The sequence below is a fragment of the Vipera berus genome (genome assembly GCF_964194415.1).
Source record: "Vipera berus genome assembly, chromosome: Z".
In the NCBI taxonomy this organism is placed as follows: Eukaryota; Metazoa; Chordata; class Lepidosauria; order Squamata; family Viperidae; genus Vipera; species Vipera berus.
This window is the reverse complement of record NC_138205.1, coordinates 43,206,158-43,231,796: the sequence shown is the minus strand read 5'-3', so window position 1 is coordinate 43,231,796 and position 25,639 is coordinate 43,206,158. Positions and strand designations below refer to the sequence as shown.

Here is a 25,639-nt window from a genome sequence, read left to right as displayed (position 1 = left end):
TAACTAGCTATTTCAAGTATTTTGAGAACATTCTGAGCTCAAAATAAGTTAGAGTTTCCCAGGACATGCATATTAAATACACAAATACCTAATTGTCACCTAACACAAATCATGAAAAAGTAAATTATTTTTCCAATAAGCTATGGAAATCACTATGTTTAAACTTCAAATGGTGTAAGATGTGAATAGTTACCACAACACTCAGAAGAAGTTAGTCGTTTTGAACCAATAGCAGTCCTTGTATACAATGAATCCTTTTAAACAGGGGTTCCCAACCCCCAGTCCATGGACCAGTACCAGGCCACGGCATGCCACTAACCAGTCCACACAAACAAAGCCCTATCCATGGGATGCAGGCAGCACACAAAACCATGCATGCTCCAGTCCGTGGAAAAACCTTTCTCCATGGAACTGGTCCCTGGTGACCAAAAGGTTGAGGACCTCTGCTTTAAAAAACATTATTTGATCCCACCTTCTTGGACAATTTTCATCCTGTTTCCAATCTTCCTTTCTTAGGGAAGGTAATGGAAAATGTGGTTGCATGGCAGTTTCAGAGGGTCCTTGATGAAACTGATTATCTGGACCCCTTTCAGTTATGGTACAAAAATAGCATTGGTTGTGCTTCTTGATAATCTCTGGCAAGAGCAGGATGGGATAATACAACCATCTTCTCTCTCTTTGACCTCTCAGCAGCCTTCAGTACCATCAACATGGGTATCCTTTTGGGCCTGGATTGGAGCTGGGCAGCACAGCATTGCACTGGTTCAGCTTCTTTATTCAAGGCTGATCAAAATTGGTGTTAATAGGAAGTGAGAGATACAACCCATGGCCACTCTTGTGGCATGTCACAGGACTCAGTATTCTCTCCACTCCTTTCTAACAACTACATGAAGTGGCTGGGTGAGATCATCCATCACCATGAGTTGAAGTGTTTTCAGCATGCTGATGATATTCAGTTCTGTATTTCTACCCCTGGTGACCCAAGTGATCCTGTTTCTGCTCTCTCACAGTGCCTGGAGGCTATGAAGGCCTGGATGGGGGACAGCAAGCTTTGACTGAACTCTGGCAAGCTTGAATGGCTTTGGGTGCATGGAGCTCCAAGATCCAGGACTTTGACATCTTTAGTTCTGGATGGTGTGGCAGTGCCCCAGACAGATCCAGTCCAAAGTTTGGGTATTTTCCTGAACTCTCAACTCCTTGAAGAGCAGGTTGTAGTTACGGCTTCTCCTAGATCAGGAGTCCCTTCACTCAGTCATTCAAGCCCTAATCATCTTGCATTTGGACTACTGCAACATGCTGTACAAGGGATTAGCCTTGAAGAGCATTCAGAAGCTACAGCTAGTACAGAGTGTAGCTGTACCATCAGTTTTGGGCCCCAAAAGTGGTCCATGTAACAACACTGTTCTGTGGGTTGCACTGGTTGCCGGTCTGCAGGTGTAATTCAAAGTGTTGGTAATCACCTTTAAAGCCCTTCATAGCATGGGTCCAGGATACTTGAGGGACCCTCTCAAGTAACAAACTTCATAAAGAGATTTTCAAGAATAATGAAGCAACTCTAGGGTTTTGTGAGTGAGTATGAGATTTTTAGTTATATATCGTGTTTCCCCGAAAATAAGACTTATCCCCGAAAATAAGTCCGAGCTTGATTTTTGGGCGTGGGCCTAATACAAGCCCTACCCCCAAAAAATAAGCCCTAGTTTTAGGGTGAGGTGCATGCCTAAAAATCAAGCTAGGGTGGGGGCGAAGCTGCCACATGTGTCTCACACCCGCTTACCATTGCAGCCAGGCCTCCCATGAATCGACGCCCAGCCGGCCCACTTCTTCTGCAGCTGAAGTAAATGTGTCTGCAGCTGAGAATGGAGCTCCATTCTGTATTTCTAATGGCCTGTATTTCACCATTAGAGGCCTTCCAGAAAGGCCTCTGCAGCCGAGAACCAAGCTATTTAATTTGTAGCTTGTTTCTTAGCTACAAAGGCCTTTCTGGAAGCCCTCTGATAGCGAAATGCAGGCCGGAGCTCCATTCTCAGCTGCAGATCCATTTCCTTTGGTTGCAGAAGATGTGGGCCAGCTGGGCTGGGCTGTCGGTGCCGCCACAGTGAGGTGAGACCATGGAAAAGACACTACCCAAAAATAAGACCTGGTGCCTCTTTTGGAAGCAAAAAAATAAAATAAAAATAAGACTGGTCCTTATTTTCAGGGAAACACGTACTAGAGATGTGGGATAGAATGACCTTACTTTAATTGACCAGTTTGAAAAGGATGAACTGAGAGAATTCTTCATGAGACAGGGCAGATCAGAGAATTGGGAAAAACTGTTCTAACATTTTGTGTTACTTGATAGGCAATTGGAAGAGTTGTGGCATAGATGAAATAGTAAAGTTTTACAGTCTCCCTTCATCCCCTTCCTCTGGCTTTCTCATACATCAGCACCAAACAGCCCACACAAACAGGCTTCCTTTACACTTAAATGGAAATCCTCTGCTGAGAAGGATTCATTCCTTCATATCATTCATATCAGATCCATCAGGTTTCAATCTTTTCCCTTCATTCGAAGCAATGAGGCTTGATTTCTCTCTTCAATAATAGTGTATCTTATGGCCATCTTCTTTTTTCTTTTCATTGGAAAATGCTTATTTTCTAGCCACTTAAAAAGCATTTCATGGAAGGCTAATAGTTCTGCCTCCTTCTCCCTATTCTTAGAGCCATGATTACTCTTCCAGTTAATCTCATTTTCTTGAAAATAGCTTTTTTTGATTGCTGAGACATTCAATTATCAAGAATAGATTTTTTCCCATTATTTTTTTTCTTTCAAAATCAGCCTGAGTGTTCCACTTAACACTGGAATTTTTATTGCTCGCCTTTTTCCCCCCTAGCTCTAAATACCACTAGAAACACTGCTTCATTCTTTCCATGATATTTGTACTTTTTACCTGAACTAAATGCTTGTTTCACTAAAAAGTTCATTCCTGGCCTTCTAATGCCTATCTAAGGGAAGAGCTTTCCTTACAATATTCTCCTAATAGATAGTAGCAGTCATGTAAGCTTGTTGTTAGATATCAGCTTTGCCTCTTGCAGTTTGTACCTTATCAAGAGTGACAGCAAACCTGGCAACATTTCCCTAAACTAGATCATTACCTTAATGAAGCTACAAAGGCAATTTGGAAATAAACCTCCTTCTGGTTATCAATGACAGACACTTGCAGATACAGAACTTTTATTATACACAGTAGAAAACTACAACATTGCATTACTTTTCGACATAATTGCCATTCAGATACCTCTTAAGGTAAAAGGTAAAGGTTCCCCTGCACTTGTGTGCTAATTGTTTCCGACTCTAGGGGCCAGTGCTCATCTCCGTTTCAAAGCCGAAGAGCCAGCGCTTGTCCGAGGACGTCTCCGTGGTCATGTGACCGGCATGACTAGACGCCAAAGGGGCACGAAATGCTGTTTACCTTTCCACCATAGTGGTCCCTATTTTTCTGCTTGCATTTTTACATGCTTTAGAACTGCTAGTTTGGCAGAAGCTGGGACGAGTAACAGGTGCTCACTCTGTTACGCGGCACTCGGGATTCGACCCGCCAAACTGCCGATCATCTGATCGACAAGCTCAGCGTCCTAATCCACTGAGCTACCGCGTCCCTCATAACGTCTTACAAGGTTTGAAATACCTTAGTAGTAGTTGCTTGATGCCAAATCTGGGCTGTGGTGTTGGTGGGGTGATCAAAAATATCCCAACGGAACTGCTTCAAAAGTTTTTGGGCACGTTGTTAAGGAAAAAAGAAAAGTCTCGGACGATAGAGAAAATAGAAGGTTTATCAACAAGATATTATTAGAAAGGTATTTTCAGAATTTTATTCTAAATTATATGCAAGTGATACAATTCAAAGTATAGATATAGATAAATATTTACAAGAGGTGAATATTCCTAAGGTTACTCAAGAGCAGCGGGATGGAATGAATCAGCTAATAACTTCTGAAGAGATTGTTTTAGCAATTAAACAGTTGAAATTGGGTAAATCACCAGGGACAGATGGATTGACAGCTAGTTATTATAAAAATTTGCAGTCAGAAATGGTGGAGCCTTTGAAGGACTTATTTAGAACAATTCAACTTGGGGGAGTAGTGCCCCCATCATGGAGAACAGCTTTCATAACATTGATTCCAAAGGAGGATCAAGATCTTAGTCAACCAAAAAATTATAGACCAGTATCTCTTTTAAACACTGATTATAAGATATTTGCTAAAGTATTGGCAAATAGAATAATGAATATAATGCAACAAGTGATACATAATGATCAGTCGGGGTTTATAACTGGTAGACAAATGAAGTACAATGTAAGACAAATTGTTAATTTATTGGAATATTTGGAAAGAAACAACAATCTCTGCTGCATTGATATTTTTAGATGCAGAGAAGGCTTTTGAACAATTGAATTGGCAATTTTTATTGAAAGTAATAGAAAAGATGGAATTTGGGGATTATTTTTACAGGCTATTAAAGCAATATATCAAAAGCAAACGGCACAAATAATTGTTAATGGTAATTTAACAGAAATTTGTAAAATTGAAAAAGCAACAAGGCAGGGATGCCCTTTATCACCATTGTTGTTCTAACACTGGAAATATTGATTAAAATGCGTGAATCAAATAAGATAAAGGGAATTAAAATTAGGCATCAAGATTATAGATTGAGAGCGTTTGCAGATGACTTGGTTGTTACTTTAAGTCAACCTACTCAATCAGTTTTAGAATTGTTGGATGTGATAATACAATATGGACAAGTTTCTGGATTTAAAGTTAATAAGCAAAAAACTAAAATATTAACAAAAAATATGACTATAAAACAAAGAAGCATTAGAAAAATCAGCAGGATTTGAAATAGTAAAAAAGGTTAAATACTTGGGGGTATATATCACAGCATCGAATGTGAAATTATATAAAAACAATTATGAATTGTTATGGCAAAAAGTACAAAAGGAGATTGATAGTTGGAAAAAATTACAATTGTCTTGGTTGGGGAGAATAGCAGCCGTGAAGATGAATGTCTTACCAAAATTTTTATTTTTGTTCCAAATGATACCAATACTTAAGAAAGGTGCAAATTTAAATGAGTGGCAAAAAGGTATTAATAAATTTATCTGGGCAGGGAAAAGACCGAGAGTAAAGCTTAAAATAATGGAAGATGCACGTGAGAGAGGGGGTTTGAAGATGCCCAATTTGAGATTATATTATGATGCAGTTGTGTTATCAACAATTAGTGATTGGTTCAATTTAACGGATGAGAGAATATTGGAATATTGAGGGGTATGATTTATTGTATGGATGGCATGCATATTTATTTTATGACAAAAAGGTGGATAATATTTTTAAGACTCATATCTTAAGGAATGCTTTGTTCCGAGTTTGGAAAAAGTACCAATATATATTAAATAACAAAATACCTATACGGGTAATACCTAGACATGCAATAGGAAAGATAAATGTGGAGCAGAAACAAGATGTGATTACTTATAAAGAACTTCTTAGGATGGAAGGGAATATTTTGAAACTGAAACCTTTAAATGTTTTAAAGGAAGAAAAGATAGTACAGACTCAGTTTCAGTTTATACAATTACAAGCTAGATGGATAGAAGATCAGAAAATTGGTATAATAATAGTTGATGAAAATTTGATAAAGCAAATTAGAGATCAAAGTCAATCGCATATAAAAAGGTTATATAATGCTCTTATAGAGATTGATTCAGAATTGGAGTTAGTTAAAGATTGTATGATAAAATGGGCTCAGAATATTCAAGAGCCTATAATGATGGATACTTGGGAAAAAATTTGGGTTAGAAATGTAAAATCTACACAAGCACAAAACTTAAGAGAGAATTGTTACAAGATGTTTTATAGATGGCATTTAGATCCTAAAAAGTTAGCATGTATGTATCCAAATCAACCGCCTAAGTGTTGGAGATGTGGTAGTGAAGAGGCAACTTATTATCATATATGGTGGACATGTAAAAATGTTAAAGCCTTTTGGATAAAAATATGGTGGATTTTTCAGGAAGTTTTTAAGAAAAAAATAAGATTTACTCCGCAGCTATTCTTATTGGGGATTATTTCGGATTGTACTGTTATAGAAACTAAATTAATGTTACACTTAATAACGGCAGCCAGACTGTTGGCGCAACATTGGAAGAAAGAAGATTTACCTACAATAGAACAATGGATACTTAAAGTAATGGACATAGCTGAAATGGCAAAAGTTTCAGCATACTTGAAAAAACAGTCACAAGAAAAATATATTTTGGAATGGAAAAGATGGATTGATTATATTCAGAACAAATATGGGACTAAAAAGTTTCAAATAGCATATGAATAATTCTTAACAATTATAGAAGTGTTATTATAATTACTTTAGTTTTGTTATAAGGGAGTTAAAGGGTAGAAGATTTGTTAACGTTGTAATAGATATTTAGCACATGTTTGCATAAGATTGCTATATGTAATACCCTGTATTCTGCTTTGGGAAGTCCGGGGGGGGGGGAGGGAAGGGGAGAGGGTTGATGGGGGGGGGTTATTATTAAAATTTTGTAAAACTTTTCAATTAAAAAAAAAAGTTTTGGGCGCGGTGTGCAGGCGAGCATTATCATGAACCAACACCACACCGAAAGTCAGCATGCCCCAACACTTGTTAAAGATGGCTCGTCTGAGTTTTCATGTTTCACAATATACTTCTGAACTGATGGTCAAACCACGCTCCATGAACTTCACTAGCAGTATTCCTTTGGCGTCTTCACATTTGGCGGGATTTTTTGTGGCACCACTTCCATTGTGGTGTTGGTTTACAATAATGCTCACCCACATACCGCTGAATACACCCAAGAACTTTTGGAGTAGTTCCGCTGGGATGTTTTTGATCACACACACTCCCCACCCAGCCCAGATTTGGCGCCGAACGACTATGGAATTTCAAACCTTGTAGGAAGCTATTTATTTATTTATTTATAATGAGACTTGTATGCCGCCCTATCTCCCGAAGGACTCAGGGTGGCTAACAACAATAAAATACAAATAAATACAAATATTAAAAAAGAATTAAATTGTGTCAAAGTCCCACTAAAACCAATAAAAACATTTAAAATCATATTTAAAACCCCCATTATCATCAGTCCAGGTCGGCCTGTTGGAAAAGATATGTCTTAAGGTCATGGCGAAAGAACCGAAGGTCTGGGGCCATCTGGAGCTCCCGGGGGAGTTGATTCCACCAAGCAGGTGCCCCAACAGAGAAGGCCCTCCCCCTGGGGGTCGCCAGCCGACATTGTCTGGCCGACGGCACCCTGAGGAGGCCCTCTCTGTGTGAGCGCACAGGGCGATGGGAAAACGTTCCTGGCAGCAGACGGTCCTGCAAATATCCCGGGCCTAAGCCATGTAGGGCTTTATAGGTAAGAACCAGCACCTTGAATCTCACCTGGAGGGCAACCAGTAGCCAATGCAGCTCACGCAGGAGGGGTGTAATATGGAAGTATCGGGATGCTCCCATCACAACCTGCGCGGCCGCATTCTGCACCAGCTGAAGCCTCCGGGTGGTCTTCAAGGGCGGCCCCACGTAGAGAGCATTGCAGTAATCTACCCGGGAGATGACAAGCGCATGAGTGACCATATGTAAAGCATCTCAGTCCAGATAGGGTCGCAACCGGCGCACCAGGCAAACCTGTGCAAATGCTCCCCTGGCCACGACTCCAACATGATCTTCTAAACTGAGTCGTGCATCCAGGAGGACGCCTAAGTTGCACGCCCTATCAATGGGAGGCAACCCCTCTTCCCCCATAACCAAGTTATGACAAGTGCTTCAATTTGAATGGTGATTATGTCAAAAAGTAAAATGTTGTAGTTTTCCAATGTGTATAATAAAAGTTCTGTGTTTGCGAGTGTCATTGATAACCAAACGGAAGCTTATTTCCAAATTGCCCTTGTATGTGGGCAGCTCCTTAATCTCAGGCCTCCACCTTCATTCAGCATAAAAACAGACTCAAACTTACAGTGAGATGCAATCCTTGGAAGGGTTTTCCTTGCTTTGGTAACCTTATGTCACCCAAACTCTTCTAAATAAGAAGCTTTTAGATGCACAAATGTGAATGAGAGAAATCATTATAATAAAGCACTGCTTACTTATCTGTAACTGCAGTTCTTACAGTAGTCAGCTGCAAATTTACACAATGCAACGTATTACCTGGCTTCATCTCTTGTAACCTTAATTTTTCTTCAAGTCTTTTGTACCAGTCTTAGGAATTGAGGGGGTTCAGTGAGGACAGTGCATAGTCATATAGTACATATGAGGATGGGGCTCCTTTCAAAAGAAGTTTGTAAGATCTGGAAGGCTCTGAATGGGGCTATGTGGACGCACACAATCCATGTGCATCAAATCATAGACTGTTTGAAAAACTACAGTTGCAGGTAAGTAACCAGTTCTTCATCCACAGGACAATGTAGGAGCATGTAAGGATGTTATATGGTTAGAATATATTCCATATCTTTGTGTGGAAAGCATAAAACATCACTATGTAGAATAGTTTCATTATACTATTATGAACAGTGTTCACCTCCCTTTCGAAAGCTAACTTATCATTCCGAAACAACAGTGTGATTCTTCCATAAATTGATTATTAAGACAGTTTTGATTAGATCAGTTTGAGAACCTGAACAAAAATTAACTTGCCCTAAAACAGTTTTGTGAAGCATTGTTGGGAATCAAACAGAGGGCAGTGATATATGTTGGTGAAGGGAGGGGATAGATGACAAAAGGACTCGGTTAAAAGTTGTTTCCTTAGCTAAGAAAGGCAAGCAGGAATGGAGATTTTTGTTTCCGAAAAATCTTCAGTATCAGTGCTGGGAAACAGTAAAAATATTAAAATTTAGAAATAAGTCATAAAAAGGAACAAGTTGTTTCTGAGATTTATAGTGTCTTATTTCCTTCTTCTATTAGTGTTTGATTTTCTTGATAGGATTGTTGATATCTAAAATCCAATGAAATAGGAGTAGGAATAATTCAACATCTCACCTATTTTGGAATAAGGGATTTAAAAAGTATTCCTTAGTAGGTTTTAAATACTAAAAACTGTTCGTTGATGTGTGTGTGTGTTTTCCCGTGCAGGATACTGGAAGTAGCTCGGTGTTCCCAGCTTACAGATGTGGGCTTCACAACTCTGGCTCGGGTAAGCATTTGATGTCAAGGCCGCCTTTTCCATTAACAGCTAGTCCTCAAGTAAACAACAGTTCATTTAGTGACTATTCAAAGTTACAACAGCACTGAAAAAACTGAATTACACCCATTTTTCACACTTACAATCATCGCAGCATCCCCATCACATGGTCAGAATTCAGATGCTTAGCAACTGACTCGCATTTATGACAGTTGCAGTGAAGTCATGTGATCACTTTTTGTAATCTGATAAGCAAAGTCAATAGGGAAGGCAGTTTCACTTAACAACCATGTTACTAACTTAATAGCTGCAGTGATTTACTTAACAAGAAAGGTCGTAAAATGGGGCAAAACTGACTTGACAGATGTTTCACTTAGTAATAGAAATTTTGGGCTCAGTCGTGGCTCAGTCAAGGACTACCTGTAAATGCTTTTGTTTACTATCTATGCCAGTACTTCATAAGTGAACACCTTCTGTTTCAGTATTTCCTTGGGAGCTGTTACGCTGTTGGTGCTGCACTGGAGCTTTAAGGATGGGAGAAAAAACAGATACACAGAGTCTCACATATACAAATCAGTAATGTTAATAGGTCTTGAGCCTAAATGGTAGGATTAGTCCTAGTAACAAAGAAGAAAGGGAAGCAAATTAAAGACCAAACTTGATAAGAAAATAATAATAATAATAATAATGTTGGAAGGGACCTTGGAAGTCATCTAGTCCAACCCTCTGCTCAGGCAGGAAACCCTATACCAGGGGTAGGCAACCTCGGCTCTTTTATGACTCATGGACTTCAACTCCCAGAATACCTGAGTCAGCTGTGCTGGCAGTTGAAGTTCTGAAATTCTGGGAGTTGAAGTCCATGAGTCATAAAAGAGCTGAGGTTGCCTACCCCTGCCCTATACCATTTCAGACAAATGGCTGGCCAGTCTCTTCTCAAAAACTTCCAGTGTTGGAGCATTCACCACTTCTGGAGGCAGGTTGTTCCACTGGTTAGTTGTTCTAACTGTCAGGAAGTTTCTCCTTAGTTCTAGGTTGCTTCTCTCCTTGACTATTTTCCATCCATTGCTTCTTGTCCTGCTTTCAGGTGCTTTGGAGAATAGCTTGACTCCCTCTTCTTTGTGGTAGCCCCTGAGATATTGGAACACTGCTATCATGTCACCCCTCACCCTTCTCTTCATTAAACTACACATACCCAATTCCAGCAACAGTTCCCTATATGTTTTAGCCTCCATTCCCCCAATCATCTTTGTTGCTCTTCTCTGTACCCTTTCTAGAGTCTCGACATCTTTTTTACATCATGGTGACCAAAACTGGATGCAGTATTCTAGGTGTGACCTTACCAAGGCATTGTAAAGTGGTATTAGTACTTCACGTGATCTTGATTCTATCCCTCTGTTAATGCAGCCTAGCACTGTGTTGGCTTTTTTAGCAGCTGCAGCACACTGCTGGCTCATATTTAAATGATTGTCCACTAGGACTCCGAGATCTCTCTCACAGTTACTACTATTGAGCAAGGTACCACCTATACTATACCTCTGCATTTGATTTTTCCTGCCTAAATGTAGAACCTTACTTTTTTCACCATTGAATTTCATTTTGTTAGATAGTGCCCAGTGTTCGAGTCTGTCCAGATCCTCCTGTATCTTAAGCCTATCTTCTGGAGTATTGGCTATTCCTGCCAGCTTGGTGTCGTCTGCAAATTTGATGAGTTTCCCATCTATCCCCTCATCCAAGTCGTTAATGAAGATATTGAAGAGCACTGGGCCCAGAACAGAGCCCTGGGACACCCCACTACACACTTCCTTCCATGTAGATGCAGTTCCATTGAGGACCACACGCTGAGTACGGCCTGTCAGCCAGCTACAAATCCATTTGGTGGTGATGCTGTCTAACCCACATTTTTCTATCTTATCAAGTAGTAGGTTGTGATCTACTTTATCAAATGCCTTACTGAAGTCCAAGTAAATTATATCTACAGCATTCCTCTGGTCCACTAATTTTGTCACTTGGTCAAAGAATGTAATATGATTTGTCTGGCACGATCTGTTTTTGACAAACCCATGTTGACTTTTAGTGATGACTTTGCATCAAGGTGTTCGCTGATTTGTTGTTTGATTATCTTTTCTAGAATCTTCCCAGGTATTGAGGTCAGGCTGATAGGTCTGTAGTTTCCTGGATCTATTTTTTCCCCTTTTTTGAAGATGGGAACTACATCAGCTCTCTTCCAGTCCTCTGGTAGTTCCTCAGTGCTCCAGGATTTTTCAAAAATATAGTTCAGTGGTTCTGAGATCACGTCTCCCAGTTCCTTGAGAACCTTGGGGTGTAATCCATCTGGTCCTGGCGATTTGGACTCGTCTAGGCTGGACAGGTGCTCACTTACCATTTTCTTGCCTATCTTAACTTGCGTTTCTATCATTCTGCTGCCTTTCCCGAAATATATGAAAAGCAGGATATGATGTCTCAAAAAACAAAACAAAAAAACCTACAAGAATGAATGAACATAGAGTTTTCCCCCATTCATGGTTTATTACCAACATTTAGTTAATCTAGCTAGTCTTCTCTTTTTTCAGTCGAGAAGTGAATCTAAGGTGCAGGAAAAAAACTAACTTATGCTGATATGTGGTAGCTCAGCGATCTTTTCCAGTCCATATCTTTTCAAATAATATATCCTGTGCCTGCTTTTTTGTATGAACATGAAATCTGAAAAGAACCAGAATTCTGAGCTCAATGTGTTTCCACGCTTTTTAAAGATGATTGTAATTTAATAGTGTTACAGGTGCTTGATGTGATTGAATAGACGATGCAGCAAGTTAATATTATTTATTGGTGGTGCTTTATCCATCAGTCTAGGTTTAGTGCAAACATTACAAAAGTTTTTCTCTAATTTTAATTTTTGTTTTACTCTTTGTATTTTATAACTAACTTTCTCCAGTCTTGGGCCTCACTGTTCTTGAAATACCATGCCCATACTTTACCTTTGGTCACAGTGGTTAAATATGATAAGAATTGAAATGTAATAACATGTGGAGATCAGTGACTGGTCTAAGGCCATAATGCACAGATACCTATGCCTCATTAATGTAATCCATTTGAAGTACATTTGATTAGTTAGATACCATCTAGTGCTAAAAATAAAACTTGGTTCATGGAATAAGAACAAATTGCTTTGACAGACATTTCAATAAAATTATATAATCTGACTGCAAATTTTGATATTTTTTTTAGAGTCAAGTCAGAAAGGGTGTGTCCATATTTATTTCTGAACAAAATTAACTTGCCCTAAAATAATTTTAATACATTACATGTAATCGAATTCTCTGGCAAACTTGTTTTTTTAATCCTTATTTTTAAGTAAGTTTTCCAACTGCTTACACTGAAATTATTTTCTAGTAACAAATAAAACTATTCTGCAATACCAGGACATGTTTAAAAAACAAATTAATCTTTAATTTGTATGTTTTCCAGAATTGTCATGAACTTGAAAAAATGGACTTGGAGGAATGTGTTCAGGTAATTGTACTATTTTCAACCTATTTTCTAGATTATTTAGTTAAAAGTTATCTAATGAAAAATAAATTATAATTTATCAAGAATATGCTTGATTTTGTGTTTAAGCAAGCAGTGAAGCAGGAAATATTTTTGAGCGATAATTTGGCTATGAGACCACTCTGTAATGATGAAGATGGGATATTACTAATATGTAATGGGTTATTTTCATAGGCCTTTATTATACCTAAGAAAAGATATTCATGGCTGTAATGCCACAAATTCAAATAAGTCTCTGAATCACATATATTGACTTTGTAATGAAATTCAGAATTAGAACACGTGCAGGCATATCCAATCTTTTGGTTTGCCTGGGCTGCACAGAGTGAAGAGGAATTGTCTTCGGCCACATATAAATATATAATATAGTTAACATATATAAATACACATAATAATGTTAAAAGTTTACGGTCCTGCAGGGCTGCATTACTTAGCTGTCCAGTGCCCCATATAGCTTTTGGGCCACAGGTTGGACATGCTTGCTCTAGTCTAGTGGGAAGCAGCTGATCCACTTCCACTTTTCTCTTTGTGGCCCAGTAAACATCTTTCAAAGTGTGCAATTCATATAGGCAGAAAGCTTCCTCACTGTGCTTCATTGGCTGCTTTAAGCAAACAAGGAAAAATGTCTATGCATTTTCCTGGCATCCCATTTCAATTCTTTATTACACATTACCAGAGAGTTTGAGAATATATCAAAGGTTCTGCTCTGCTGCTACTTTAGAGATTAATCAGTTTAGTTGCATACCATTATATTACGAAGATTCACGGACATAGTAAGTAGGAAAAGGATTAGATTACATGATGGGAAACAAACAACTGTTATGTCATCTACCAGTATCCTTAGTATCAGCCTGGAAATAAGAGGAACAAAGTAGAGAAAAAGTTTTTAAAGTACAGAGGATTGATTTCAGTTCTCCATGGTCTTGTGCTTCTTCTTCTTTTTTAATCAGATCCCTCCATAATTGTCAGCAGTAATTAATTTTTGATTAAGTGAGTTTTCAGGTCTTCTTCAGATTAATGTTCCTCTTAGTTATTAATTGTAAAGTGGCCCAAATTTTAAATTCTATTTAGAAAAATTCTGTGTAATTTGAATTAGAAAGTCAAATTTTACCTAATTTATGGATACTTTAAGCATTATTATTGGCTTAGAAATACATTACTTTTCCGCTTGTGCTTGAGGTAGCAAAAATGAAAATTTGATTTTGGGTTTTACCAATTAGATAGACTTGATGTTACTGAAATGGCTAGTTTATATTATTTTGTAGCAGTAAAAAGTTGCGGTTTGATGTTGATATTCCACTTTACTTTACCAAAGGAAGTTAGAGGTCAATGACTCTTCTTAATTTTTCTCTCCCTTACCTCACCTCTCTACTCCCTTTTCTCTTCCCTATCTTTTCCGCTATTTACTTTTGTATTTTCATTGTATCGTATATTATAAACTAATAAAATTTTTGGAACAGAAAAAGAAATACAGTACTTTTTATATTAAGAAATTCACATTTTGGTTTTTGGCCCCACCCAAAATTCTCATTGAGGAAATGACCAGAGAAGAATCAGTTCCTCTTCAAACTTTATGTTGTGTCTAGAAGAACACTAACACAAAATGATCCATATGAAACTCCTTGCCAGTACAATACACATTTTTAGTTTCAAACATGTCTTTGTTTTCTTCCAGATAACAGACAGCACATTAATCCAGCTTTCCATACATTGTCCATTGCTCCAAGTTTTGGTGAGTTAACATTTTTCTTACAGGCTAACATTTTACCCAACCCATTTTTTTCATCTGTACTATAGAATTTTAAAATGTGAGTCAGAAGGGCCAAGAGAATATTTTATTATATATCTTAGTTGAAGAGCACCTTTAAGAGGCTGAGTTATACAGCTGAACATATACCTTACATCCAACCAGATAAAACTCAATATTCCGTAAATGCTCTGAATAGGACTGCAGCCCTGTTAAATGTCACCCTAAACAGTTTTTATATATTATAAAAGGGCCTCAGCGTGCCTGGCTGAGGAATTCTGGGAGTTGAAGTCCACAAGTCATAAAAGGGCCAAGTTTGAATACCCCTGCTATAGAACATCCTTCTAGAGATTAGGATTAAGGTGTTACACACTTAGCTATTCCCCCAGGTGTCCGAGTCTTGTAGTCAGGCAAGCTCTGCTAGTCAATGTAGATATAATATATTTATGAATTGATTTATGTATGACATCAAGCATTTGGTTTTACTAAACTGTAGTGGTGATTGTTTTAATATTTGTAAGCCATCCACAATCACTTCGGAGATTGTTAAGATCATTTACCAATGATTCAAATTAAAAAATAGCAGAGAGAAGAATTGACATGTTACCCAAATATACATGGAATTGGGGTTCTTATCTGAAGAAAAGAGGATCCATGAGGCCTGTGTATTTTCACTTGAAGGAGTTAAAATATTGTGCAGGATTTCAGCAGAACAGATTGTAGAGGATAATTGAGGCCTGGGTCTGGTAAATTAGATTGAAAAAATCTGCATAGCCAAGCCTTGATTACCACCTGTTGCTTTGTTTTCTCTTTTAATGGCAGAGTTTATCACACTGTGAGCTGATCACCGATGATGGTATTCGCCATTTAGGCAATGGTGCCTGTGCCCATGATCGTTTGGAGGTCATTGAGCTGGATAACTGCCCCTTGATCACAGATGCCTCCTTGGAACACCTCAAGAACTGCCACAGCCTGGAAAGGATAGAATTGTATGACTGCCAACAGATTACCCGAGCTGGAATTAAGAGACTCAGGGTAAAAATACATTTACATTGTTTGATAGATTGATGTGCATACAGTTCTAGCTCCTGTACTAACTTAACTCTTTCCTCATCGTAACAATAGCTGCAACTACTTAGAAAATATTCTTCAAACTGAAAGTATGAATATATGGCATAATATCAGCATATTAGACTTAGTATTCAGTTTCAACTGTGAAGCTTTAGATTCAAGGCTCCATTCAACCACAGAATGCACTGGAAATTGGGAGTCAGTTATTCTCTCAGTCCAACCTTTCTTGCAGGGCTGTCATTATAAGATAAAGTTAGAGCAGACTTCCATGTAAACAGCTGAGATAAGACAGGACATAAATGTGACAAATCAATAATAAATCAAAATCTAAGACTTGTTGCCTGGGTAGGTTAAGAATGAGATTGAAATTAGTTTCCAACTTTACTAAGTATACATAGGACCCAGTGACTATTGGTAATTTTTTATAAAAATATATCCTTTTAATAGATAGCCAAAATTTAATTTATCTCATTACTTCCCTCCTTCTTCTGAGATACTTTGATCTGTTTGAGGGCCTTCCCTGCTTTCTTGAGAGAATGGAGATATTCATGGGCACTAGTCAGATCCTTCTCAGTGCAGAAAGGCCCTTGCACAGCCTTGCATGTTATTTAAAGGAGCTCAAAATAAGATAATTATTTACACAGTTCAAGCATCCTAAGAACTTAATTGCCTTAATTGCCTTAACCTCTTGGCCTGATGATGAAATAGCCCTTCAGTCATGCATGTTTGTGTCCCTGCACCTTAATTTTGTTTTCATTTGTGAATCAGTGTCTTTTACAAATCTACAGAAAGTGAGATTAAGGGAAGTTCTCTTTACAGAAGCAACCAGATAATAGAGAAAATATTGAAATAAAAAAATACATATGCATAAAACTAAACTGGGGAAGATTGGAAACAAGCCATTGGTTTTCCTTAAAATATCTTTCTGGCTCTTACAGAATATTTTTTCTTTATAAAAAGGGTCCAGTATTACTTCATGTTCAACTTTTTAAGTTTACAATCTTTGTTCATGTTTTTGGTATTTTTAAGTTTTTCTAAATGGGAAAAATATGTTTGTCTTTTCAGACCCACTTACCCAATATTAAAGTCCACGCCTACTTTGCACCTGTAACTCCACCACCATCTGTGGGGGGCAGCAGACAGCGTTTCTGCAGATGTTGCATCATCCTATGACGTGAGAGCCAGTCTACCTTGTGAAAAACAAACTGAGTATTTAAATTACCCTTCTAGAAGTTACAGTGGACACCAGTATCTCTGCCAACAAAATGATGCCAGTGCTCCTTCACCAGGGCCTTTGGAAAACAAAGCAGGGGAAGCTGGTGCAAAACATTGTTCCCCTTTTTTACCCCACATAAAAAGGCACACACACACACACACACACACACACACACACACACACACACACACGTATATACATAGTTATTCCAATAGACTGAAGGTCTCTGAAACTGAGGACCTAAATCTATGGGAACTTTCTCCTCTTCCCCTTCCCCTTCCCCCCCCCCATTGCCCCGTGGGTGGATTGCTATAATTGTAAACCATTCCTACAGAGCCGGCTCAGAAGAAATCATGGGGTGGCGGGTGGGAGAAAAGAGTTGTTGGTTGAATCACTTCGCACATAAGAAGAACTGCTTCCAAGAGAGGGAGAAGTTTTTCTTTTGACACTGAAAGCAGCAAAAAAAAAATGATGTTGGGATTGAAGGAGAGGTTTATAACTGAGGAGGAACAAACATGAGCACTGAACCTTGAAGATACTGTTCAGTGGGAGGAAAATGTACAAAGCAAAAAGAAAACACAATGCCCTTGGGTATATTTTTTATTTTAAAAGAAAAAAAAATCATATGTGTGTTAAGGAATGTTAAAACAGCAGCCATTGTGAGATGTAGATTCCTGCGCTTCTGTACTTCCTTGTTTTCTGTGCCGGCACATACACTGAGCATGCTCATCTTGGAGGTTCAGCAGTTTCTCTTCTTTTATAATATTTGGCTCAGAGGCTTCCTAGATTGTTGTGATGATAAAGCTAGAAATCTGTAATGTCAGGCCTGATATCTTTCCCTCCCCCATTCTCTTCAGTATCTTCTTTTTTATATAAACTAGATGTCTAAATCTGAAACTGTATGAAATGACTGAACATATAATACACATGCCAAGTTAATATTTCTTTTCAAAAAGGCATCTTTATGCCACTAGGAGATAAAGCTTTGAAAACAGCTGTGAAATGGGTTGAAATTATAAAGGAAAAACCCTTTTATAAAGATTATTCTACATTTTTTAAAAGAAGTAATGCAATCTGGGGAGAAGAGAGAAGTTTTGTCTATTCTAATGTATCACATCCAAAGGAATGGGTGCCTCATAAATGAGAAATGGTATATAAAAATAGGTTATTCTAATTTCAGTGACAAATACCGTCTTCCATTATTTAGATGAACTTGGAAAATTCTTTTTCAAATAGCTGGATATTTATAGAAACTGCATCAGATGTTTGCATTCTATTTAGAACTCATGATGGAAAAATTCACAAGGTCCATCCAGTTAAGCACTGAAGGATATATTTACTGAAGTTGGTTTGATTTTCTGAAAGCTCAGTGTTTTAAAAAATACTGGAATCAATTTTCAGAAGCCATTTTTAGTATCAAACGTGTCAAAGGGCGGTGGGGATGATACAGCAACACAACATTCTCTTCACAAATAATGCAAATGGAACTCCAAAACAGTTGCCAAAGGTCACTTACACACTTTCCGTTATATCCAATATCCTGCTTTTATAAATACTTCTTATTAGTGAATATGTATCATTTGCTTTTGCCATTCAAACTACTGGATGTGCTGCTTATTTCCCCTTCTGTACCAGTATTTGACACAGTATGACTTACATAACAGGGTTTTTTTTTATTCTTTTGCAGGACAGTTGACTGCAAAATTTAACCTAAGAGTTTAGATCTTTCCCAATGAGGCTTCTTGGATTGCAAACTCCCATTATAATCACACTCATCTCAGCCTTCAGATTTGAAGACTGTGTATTTCAAACAATCACAGTGATTTCAGTATTGTTTCAGTACACCCTGTTGATATAAGAAATTGAAACCTACCCTGGAAATGGCAATATTTCAGAATGTTCGGTTGATAAGATCAGCGAGGCAGAACGACAAGCAAGGCAAGAGACATTAAATATTCCCTAAGTTAGTTAGTAGTTGGTAAGTTAGATTTTAAAGGAATGGTGATCTTCAACCTACTTCTGGAAGCAAAAGCCCAGCATAGATTGCAAAGTCATATCCAGACAACCTCCCACATTTAACATTAATTTATTTTTCCCCTTCCAAGCGTATAGGTGTTCTAAAAAGTTTCTTAATTATATCTTAATTATACTAAGGTGAGATAGAATTCCACTGTTTTATTAAATCATTCTGTGATGTGTTTTTTTTATTTTTGTTAGCAGCACATTTACTTAGAGATCAGAAAATATGTTTTCTCATTGCTCCATATGAAATTTGTGCTGTGTTCTCTATATTCAAAATTTTTTTACACAAACATTTACAATGAATTTTATCAATCCCCACCAATATATAGCTTTTATAGGGGTTTAAATTTAGACTGTTCCAAAAGATTTTTTAAAAAATATTTTTTTAATGTCATTTCTCTCTTCCCTATAATCTCTTCTAATTTATAGTTTTAAATGATCATCTGGCTCAAGTAGGGAAATACAATTATTGATTAACAACTCCAATATATATTATTGATCCAGTGTTACAGTGTAATTCCCTCTTTTCAATCCCAAACACCATGGTTGTGATTATTATCCAGAACAAATTAGAAACTTGTGTATGTTGCCACCTTGTCAGTGGTTAGCAAAGCTTTGAAAATAACCTGAGTGTTTTGGATTTTTTTTCTATGAACATGGGATAAATGTCATGTGTTATTCATGTGCACAGCCCCCTTAAGATGAATGGAAATATTTGCTGCATTACATATACTATATTTTCAGTTTAAATGGTTCACTTAAATGTTCCACTCTGACTAACAGTAATATAGGGCTACTTGATCAGGGTACAGATAGAAATAGTTCTAATTATGTCACATCTGGGGTTGAGAGAAAGACTTTGAGCAAATTGATATTAATTTCTAGGGTTTTCTTCTATGGATTTTTAAGATTCAGCATCAAAACATGCATTTTACTTGTATTCATGACACTAAATAAGGATTTGCCATGATTGCCAATAATGGACTGCATTTTCTGGAGTTAGACAAAAAAGGGTGTTATTATTATTATAGGGACGCGGTGGCTCAGTGGGTTAGGACGCTGAGCTTGTCGATCAGAAGGTCGGCAGTTTGGCGGGTCGAATCCCGAGTGCCGCGTAGCAGAGTGAGCGCCTGTTACTCGTCCCAGCTTCTGCCAACCTAGCAGTTCGAAAGCACGTAAAAATGCAAGTAGAAAAATAGGGACCACTACGGTGGGAAGGTAACAGCGTTCCGTGCGCCTTTGGCGTCTAGTCATGCCGGCCACATGACCACAGAGACGTCCTCGGACAAGCGCTGGCTCTTCGGCTTTGAAACGGAGATGAGCACCGGCCCCTAGAGTCGGAATCGACTAGCACGCATGTGCGGGGGAACCTTTACCTTTACCTTTACCTTTTACTCCATTATTTACCTGTCTGGCTGCTGCTTCAAAGAGCAGATGAGTCTTAGTATTAATGATTAATGTTAGAAAAAATCTTGGCTTTGACAAACATCAGGTTTGATCTGAGGAATGTATTATGTGATGAACATTACCCATTCTCTAAAACTCTATGGGTTGTCCAAACTCAGTTCTGTGTTTCTAGCTATGACAATCTGGATTAGATGAAGATGTATGACTCAACTACTGCACAAAAAAGATCAGAGTGAAGAAATAGAATTTAACAGTTTCATGATTCTAAATTTATGTGTTAAAATAATTTTTATGAGGTGGAGCCAAGTCATTCTACAATAGGATATCTTCCTTTCTACAAGGCAAGGCGAGAAAATACTAATGCTTCTAAAAGTATCATCTCTAGATTTGACTCTGCTGTTTTCCAAAGAGCATTTATGCCCATCAGCTCTGTCCAGGACACCTTTTATTTTCAGACTGTTTCTTCCCTTGTCCTAATTTTCCTCCTCTTCCAGACTGATAAGCCCACAAAGCATATGAGCAGGAACTCTTAATGTCCAGCCTGGAGATACATCAGAATTCCTTCAAAGTTGGGTCTGGGCCATAAAGCCAGTATGTATTTACTTGCTAACGCATTCACTTCACCTCATTTCCATAATCTCTTCAAGAGACATTAGTCAACACCATAATTGCTGAGTTACTAGCTACAAACCATGTGACCAGCATAGCTGCTACAGAACCTGTTGCCATCTCTAGGTAGCTAGGTAGCCTGGGTAGTGGAAAGTGAAAAAAAATCAGCATGCTAGGTATTGTCTCTCCTCACCCTTTTTAGAGGAACCATCACTTCCAATCTCTCAGCATTTATTCCCAAAGACTACCAGTGAGGGCTATGATCTTGGTATCTTCCCTGTATTGTAAGAGATGAAAAGGATGGGAAATGTCCTAGAGTCTTCCCAACTGAATCAACTCAAGGTGCAAGGAGAAGTTCTGCAGCAATCCCCGTATTCCATTCCTCACTGCAGTTGTCGATGCCCGGGCTGCCATCAGACGGGAAAGAACTGAACATCTAATGGAAGCTGTCCTGGTGTCTATGCAATTTAGGTAATTCTGTTAAAGAACAGAGAGAAAGGAGAGGAACAGTCTATGTGCCACCAATAGCCAGTCCCAGAATTGACATGTGCAAATTTATCTCGGGTTAATAAAACCTGCAACACAAAGGATTTAAGAATTTTCCCAATTTAACAATTCCTATGATGCACAAATAGTGGATATTTTCTTTGCAGCTCACATTCCTGCTTTGTGCCTTTCCCTGCCTGAAGCATATAACAATTTAGGATTGAATGGGGAAACCATCAGGATTGTGAGGAGTCGCAAAAACACTGTAGGTGGGAGGCTAATGGGATGTGCCCACATAATGAACCCATATAACTACACATAATCTAAAGAGAGTCACAAATGTCATAATAGAGTTCAACAGTGCATATACACTAAGTTATTATATGCCCTCCCACAAGTTTCATAAGATGAAGTTCTTGTTTCAATACAGAAAAAGAGATTCAAGATACTGTATTTCACATTCTTCATTATTCCTGAATTTTTTTTACATATGTAGCTTGGATATATAATGCATAAATTGCCATATCAAATATTAAAGGTTTGGGATGGAAACATCCAGTGTAGAATATCTTGAGAAAGACAAGAGGTTTATTTAGATATTCCTCAGGTATCCATTGTCTTCCATTCAACAGCTCTTGAGGTATTAATTGATGGTAATCAGTATAGCTGATCTCATATTCCCATGGACTCCTGCCTATAGGATATACTGATTCAGTCATCCTAGATTGAACAAGAAAAAGATGTTTGCAGGTTTTGAAAGAACTGGGGTTTATAATCATAATTTTAAAAAGCATGTCAGTGCTATTCTTAACACCAGAGAGGGTTGATCTTCCTGGAATGGATCAATCCCTACCACATAGAGATAACTGCCATAAATGAACATGTCCAGACCATAACCCAATAGATTAGCTCAAATGAAAGACCTATCCTGAAAATATAACCTAATTCTGGAATGCTTGAACAAATCCTGTTAATCTTCCCGAGGTTGACAACTGATCTAAGAACATGTGTGATCTACAAAACTGAGAAATTCATCTCAGACTTCCCAAACCAAGGAGTAAAGGCAGCCAGTATATTAATTGGATCAAAGATCTGTGTTATGCCTTTACTTTTCCACTAATGTATTAAAGGTTAATGCATTCTATATAATGCAGCTGGACCCCATTGCTATACAGTACTTGTATCCAGCCTTTGTGCCTTAGAGGAATTCAGTCTTCCCCCAGATTCAGAAATTGATTCTCCCCTCCTATCTCAACCTCAATGTACAATTAGAGGGTGTTTGGCAAAAATGTGTATGTCGGATGGCTGCTAAGTTTTATTTGAACAGAAAAGAGGAATTCAGAACTTAAGTCATCTCATCTCCTTCAACAGGCCCATTTGGGTTGCAGAACTTCATTGGTTGTTTCCTAGCCTAAAAGGCCCCAGGTTTGCCCACTCCTTTAGAAGTATAACCATCTTACCCATATTTTATTTATTAAATTTATTTGCTGCCATCTTGCTGTGAGGTGACTGGGCTACTTACAATGTTAAATATTGACACAAATGTCTCCAAAGATATCTCTGATGCATACTTTTCTAGCGTCTTGTTTTGTAAAACACATAAGCTTAATTTACATGCCTCAGGCAAACTCTCTTTAGCAGGTAGGTTTAAGGGCATTCAGGTATAAAATCCCACCCACAAGGTCATTCTGCTCTGTAATAGAAAAACATATACATTGCACTTACATTAGAATTGAGCTCACCCAGTTGCTAACCAAAAGCCAAAATCACACAGACCTCTCAATAAGGTTTAACTGATTATATATCTACTTAGCTCTCCCATAATAAATTTTGAAAGAGGGATGGCATCTGTTTTTCCCCAGAAGAAATACCATCTGAATCTTTTGTCTTGCCTCAAACATGAGCCAATGGTGGGGGAGATTCTCCACTGTAAAATGCTGACTACATTGAGAACTGTAGTTAGAAGCTTATTATAATTTACAGTTTTTAGTCCTTTCTTATTTAATTAGAAATCACAATAACCTGAGATGTCAAAATATTAATATTGGCATTGGATATGTCTGTACCTAAACAGTAATAGCAAATGCCTCAGCAAAAATTGCACAGAACTCTGCTGTGTTATCCATTGTGGAAAACAGTAATTGTGACATTTCAGCTGAATTACACATAACCCATTTTTGCCTTATAAACATAGTAATGTCCTGGGAATGACTTCAATGACTGATCTGAAGAACCTCCAGCTCTGCTGAGTCAATAAAATCTAATGTTCAAGGTATGCTAAAACAGTGATATCACAAAATTCCAAAGCAATTATTCACAAATACAGAAAAAATAACTTTTAAAAATGTAACAAATCTGTAGTTATTTAGTTTTATTTGAATGTGGTAGACATGGCATCTTTAAAATGCTTTTTTTACAGGAGAAAGGCCGATAGACCAAGTTTTACTGCTTTTAAATATTATCTGTTCATTTGACTTATATTTGTCCCTGAAAGGAAGAAATAAAATCACAGATTTGGTAGAGATCATTTAAACTTTCAGATTTAACCACCTAGTACCAAATTAAAAGACAGATGATTATTTTCTCAAATTGGAGCACATTTAGTGAATGGCAATTCATGACTTCTCTATTAGTGTGTGTGGTGGTGGCTACTAATAGAATAAAATATTTTATTGGCCAAGTGTGATTAGAAATACAAAGAATTTGTTTTCGGTGTACATCTCAGTGTACATGCAAAACAACAAAGTAATAAGCATATTACTTTTAAGCAAAGAATAATAATTATAATAATGATAGGGAAGGTAATGGAACATATGAGAAGAAGAAATGTAATACAGCCATACTATTTAGCCATAAGGTAGAACTCTGGAAATTATCAGTTCAGCATTGTGAAGACTCTACTGTTGATACTCTGTTGTCTGATATAGTAAGAGGTAGTAGACTAGGAGGGCTCCTCTTAAAGTCCACTCTTTAGTTTTTAAGCATGTTCAGCTCCAGATTGTTTCATCTGCACCAGTTGTTCAACCTCCCATTGAACAGATTTATCACCATCTCGCATGAGACCAATGACTGTTGTATCATCTGCAAAATCCATTATTTTCACAGAGGGATCTTTAAGAGGAGCAGTCGTTGGTATACAGAGAAAAAAGTAATGGGGAGAGCGCACAGCCCTGGGGGTGGGGCTCTGCTAATTATTTGGGTGTTTGATCTGATTTTCCCAAACTTCACCTATTGCTTTGTATCTGTCAGAAAGCTTATAATCTGTTTACAAATATGGACAGGCACAGTTGGCTGAATCAGTTTAGAATGAAGAATTACTGGAATAATGGTACTGAAGTCTGCAAAAAGGCCCCTTGCATAGGTCCCTAGGATTGTCCAGACATTGGGTATTTGAAGTTTATATACCAAATATATTTAGAATTCAGAACCCTAATATCATAATATAATGAAGTTCAATCAATTCCTTAGGAAACCAGTGTCAAAGCACTCACACAAGTACATTTTAATTAAATAAATGTTTTATTGAACATTTCACTCCTGGAACAATAGAGTATATGTTTTAAAATGTTAAGATTGCATTTATACAACTATTGATACATTGCTTAGTGTGAAAAATGCTACTTTGGATATGTAGAGCATAATTCTCCTCTTTAACAAATATATTAGACATCCACATTGAAATCTTGCCATTTAGTTCCCTAAGTATAGGCTATAGAGATATCTGTACATTTCAAGAACATGGAATCTGTGTATTCACTGCTTCTGAAAACTTGTGGATGTAACAATGCCAATTTATTATAACCAAAATAAGCACATGGATCAATGTGTTTCTATTTTATATTAAAACCTTGAACAAGTTCATAGTGTAGGAAAATTGTTGCAAAGAATTACCTAGTTCCAAATACTTGGCCTTCTGTCACCTTGAGAAAAAGCTTTCCAAGAAAAAATTTGGAGGAACATATTGAGTAATTTAAGTGGTCTTCAAATTGTCTTCCAGAATTAATTTAGATTTTGGTGCACAGTTAATGTACAAGGAATTCTTGTGCTCCAAAATAATGGAAACAGGAATGTAACCTATTTAACTGGAATCCTAAAATCTATGGTATGCTGTATTATAAGTATTAACACTCTTTGTTAATTAATGAATATTTGGAAATTAATATTAGGTTGTGGCACATCAAATTGTTTTTTTAACAAATTCATCTACTACAGGCATGTCAAACTTGTGACATCATGTGACGTCGCGTGACATATTGCGCCTTTTTCCCCATTGCTGGCAATGGGGTGGGTGCAATTTCAGCGTAACATCTGGCCCACAGGCTGGCAGTTTGACATGCCTGATCTACT

The 25,639-nt window shown here is 37.6% G+C and overlaps 1 protein-coding gene across 17 annotated transcripts in view; it reads left to right on the top strand.

The window, feature by feature from the left end:
- The window catches only part of FBXL20 (F-box and leucine rich repeat protein 20), a 116,208-nt gene that overhangs the window by 67,164 nt on the left and 23,405 nt on the right, over window positions 1-25,639 (top strand). For 6 of the 17 annotated variants that reach the window (XM_081346454.1, XM_081346452.1, XM_081346450.1 and 3 more), the window contains exons 11-15: window positions 9,140-9,200; window positions 12,654-12,698; window positions 14,410-14,466; window positions 15,304-15,516; window positions 16,618-17,955. In XM_081346454.1, the coding sequence (XP_081202580.1) occupies window positions 9,140-9,200; window positions 12,654-12,698; window positions 14,410-14,466; window positions 15,304-15,516; window positions 16,618-16,725 (484 nt within the window). In that variant the 3' untranslated portion in view covers window positions 16,726-17,955. Of the gene's footprint in view, window positions 1-9,139; window positions 9,201-12,653; window positions 12,699-14,409; window positions 14,467-15,303; window positions 15,517-16,617; window positions 17,956-18,455; window positions 19,761-20,691; window positions 20,968-21,008; window positions 21,173-21,198; window positions 21,278-23,486; window positions 23,566-25,504; window positions 25,598-25,639 lie in introns of those variants that run through there. The other 11 variants (XM_081346447.1, XM_081346458.1, XM_081346457.1 and 8 more) reach the window with 8 other exon arrangements.